The following is a 2,267-nucleotide window of genomic DNA, read 5'->3' as shown; positions in this document are numbered from 1 at the left end:
GCGTAAAAAGGGAAGTAGATATCTAAAAAATCCAAGAGAGTAGTAGGAAGGCGGGAGAATCCAAAAAAGCCGTCCAAAAAATCGTCTTCACCCCCCCCCCCCCCCTCCCCTGACTACCCGTCCCCCGACGACTTCGCCGCGAAACGACTTTTGCATAACGAGCGCGCATTCATGGTGACACGGCCAAGCACAAGTGGGAGCGCCAGCCGCAGTGCGTCGTCCCTGCCTTCTCGGCCTTCGAGCAGCGCGACACGGAGCATGATGGGCGAGCAGCCCCTCTCAATGAGGCGCACTGCCCCCTCCTTCTCCTTTGGAAGCAGCACCAGATCGCAGATGTCGAAAGCGTTCATTTCGCGCGAGCATGCTAAGGTGACGGGGAATCCGACGACGCCAGGGCCAGTGTACAGCGTGCAGTCTTCAGTCGGCACGCAGCCCGAGGCTCGCTCTCGCACCGCACCGGCGACGCAGTTTGGAACGTCCAAACGCTTCCCTTCCGCCAAGAGGTGCTCGACGCCAGGGCCGGGCACGTATCCTGCACACGCCACGTTTGGGCGGCAGTCAGTCTCTTCCTGGCAGTCGCCAGCAACGTACGGTTTTGGCAGCATGCCGCGCGAGGATGGGGAGAAGGTGTACGTCTCGGAGGAGATGGCACGGATGAAGGCTGGCGCAGAGTCGCCGCCTGCCAAGTACAGCCTCCCCGGCTCGTTCGGGTCGCAGCAGCACTCTCGTAAGTGCTCCGCTCCGGGGTACCGCCTTGGAACGTCGCAGCGCTTCCCGCCTGCCCGACAGCACAGCGCGCCAGGCCCAATCTACAAGCCAGTCGTGTGCGCCGTCGGACGCCAGTTTCTCTCGCCGCACTCCTCTCCGCCGGCCTTCGGCTTCGGCACATCGAGCCGCGAGAACCAGCAGCGGCGGTATCTCTCGCGCGAACACGCCCTGGCGGCGAGTAGGGGTCGCGATTCGCCTGCTCCAGCGAGCTACAAGCTCCAGGACGGCGTGGGCAAGCAGGTCCTGTCTCGCAACGCCTCGGGCGCGTCGTTCTCCTTCTCATCGAGCAGTGGCCGGTGGACGCCCGCGACCAAGGCGGCCGCTGACGTACCCGGGCCGGGCGCGTACCTTGTGTGATGCCAGGAGAGGGTTGCGGGGCGGGTGGGGGGGGGGGGGGAGGGGGGGCATGAGGTACACGGCATGTTGCTTATTGTAGTGGACAGTTGGTTGCAAGTGTGTGATGTGCGTTCGCGCCGTGCGCGTGTGTCGTGTGTGTCTGATGAGTCTGGCTCTCCCGATCGAGACGCGTTCTGTAGTTTCTGGGGCGCAAGCTCTCACGGCCGGACGGGTGCGCGCGAGCGGGGCTCCGTATAACGCGCGCGCGAGAGAGGTCAGACTCAGAGGAGCACAGGGGAGGCTTTGACTCTGGCTGAGCCCTCTAGACTACGCTACAAGTCGGTAGGAAATGCCGCAGAATCGCCGAAACATGACATGGCATGTTAGTATTGAACTACAACGCGGCACGCACACATCGCCTCCCTAGTCGCCTCCCTATACGTGTATAAGAGCCCAACCCTCCGCCTCCCAACACGACACTCCCTCACGCCTGGCCGAGCATGGACTTGGCCGCCTTCTGCGCCTTGTCGGCCCACGACTCCTGCTGCATCAGCTCCTTGGTCACCATCTGCACCTTTTGCTCTGGCAGCTCGCCCTTTGCCACCGCAGTGCTCACGCCGGTCGCGACTATCTTGTAGCCCCACTCGAGGCTGGGCAGCTTCTTGATTGCGGGATACTGTTGCCGCGCCATGTCGGTCAGCCGCCGCTCGCTCTCAAAGATGGAGCGCGCCACACCCTCGTCGAGGCGCTCCTTGAAGACGCCTTTGGCCAGCGGCGACCCGAGCCAAGCTCCCACGAGGCCCTTCGACTGGCCGTCGCCGCGGAGCACCGAGACGGGATACCACATCACGCGCGTCTTTGGGTTGCGCGCGTAGAGGTAGAAGAGCGGCGTGCCGTCCGGCGGCGCGTCCGGCTCGCGGAACTCCTGCTGAGGCATCGCGCCCACGGCGCCGCCGCCCGGGCCGCCGGGCGCGCGCGGCCGACCCTTGCGGCCCATCACCACGGCCGCGGCGCGGCGCGGAGCGCACGACGCATGCAGCGACGCGCCAGGGGGCGTCGCCAGGAGGCCGGCGGCGAATGCTCCCGCGAGCAGAAGCGACAGCGCCAACATCGATCTCGAACCCGTGCGAAAAGATGGAACCATGGCCTTGGCACTCGGGGTT

The 2,267-nt window shown here is 65.1% G+C and overlaps 3 protein-coding genes across 3 annotated transcripts in view; 2 read left to right on the top strand and 1 right to left on the bottom strand.

Moving 5' to 3' along the window:
• Window positions 1-654: 654 nt before the first annotated feature.
• EMIHUDRAFT_247330 (hypothetical protein) lies at window positions 655-1,125 on the top strand (the record flags this gene model as incomplete). Its single annotated transcript, XM_005765101.1, has 1 exon — window positions 655-1,125. One exon carries the CDS (start codon window positions 655-657, stop codon window positions 1,123-1,125), a length of 471 nt encoding a protein of 156 aa, XP_005765158.1.
• Window positions 1,126-1,481: 356 nt separating this feature from the next.
• EMIHUDRAFT_371257 (hypothetical protein) lies at window positions 1,482-2,215 on the bottom strand (the record flags this gene model as incomplete). The annotated part of the gene is made up of 1 exon (XM_005765100.1): window positions 1,482-2,215. One exon carries the CDS (start codon window positions 2,213-2,215, stop codon window positions 1,589-1,591), a length of 627 nt encoding a protein of 208 aa, XP_005765157.1. The 3' UTR covers window positions 1,482-1,588.
• A 31-nt stretch (window positions 2,216-2,246) lies between these two features.
• EMIHUDRAFT_247328 (hypothetical protein) overlaps window positions 2,247-2,267 on the top strand; it is a gene marked incomplete at both ends in the record, with an annotated part of 1,301 nt that continues 1,280 nt past the window's right edge. Inside the window, one exon of the mRNA XM_005765099.1 lies at window positions 2,247-2,264. Within this exon, the coding sequence (XP_005765156.1) occupies window positions 2,247-2,264 (18 nt within the window). The remainder of the gene's footprint in view (window positions 2,265-2,267) is intronic.

This window comes from Emiliania huxleyi, assembly GCF_000372725.1.
Source record: "Emiliania huxleyi CCMP1516 unplaced genomic scaffold EMIHUscaffold_568, whole genome shotgun sequence".
In the NCBI taxonomy this organism is placed as follows: Eukaryota; Haptophyta; order Isochrysidales; family Noelaerhabdaceae; genus Emiliania; species Emiliania huxleyi.
This window is presented reverse-complemented; position numbering and strand designations above follow the sequence as displayed.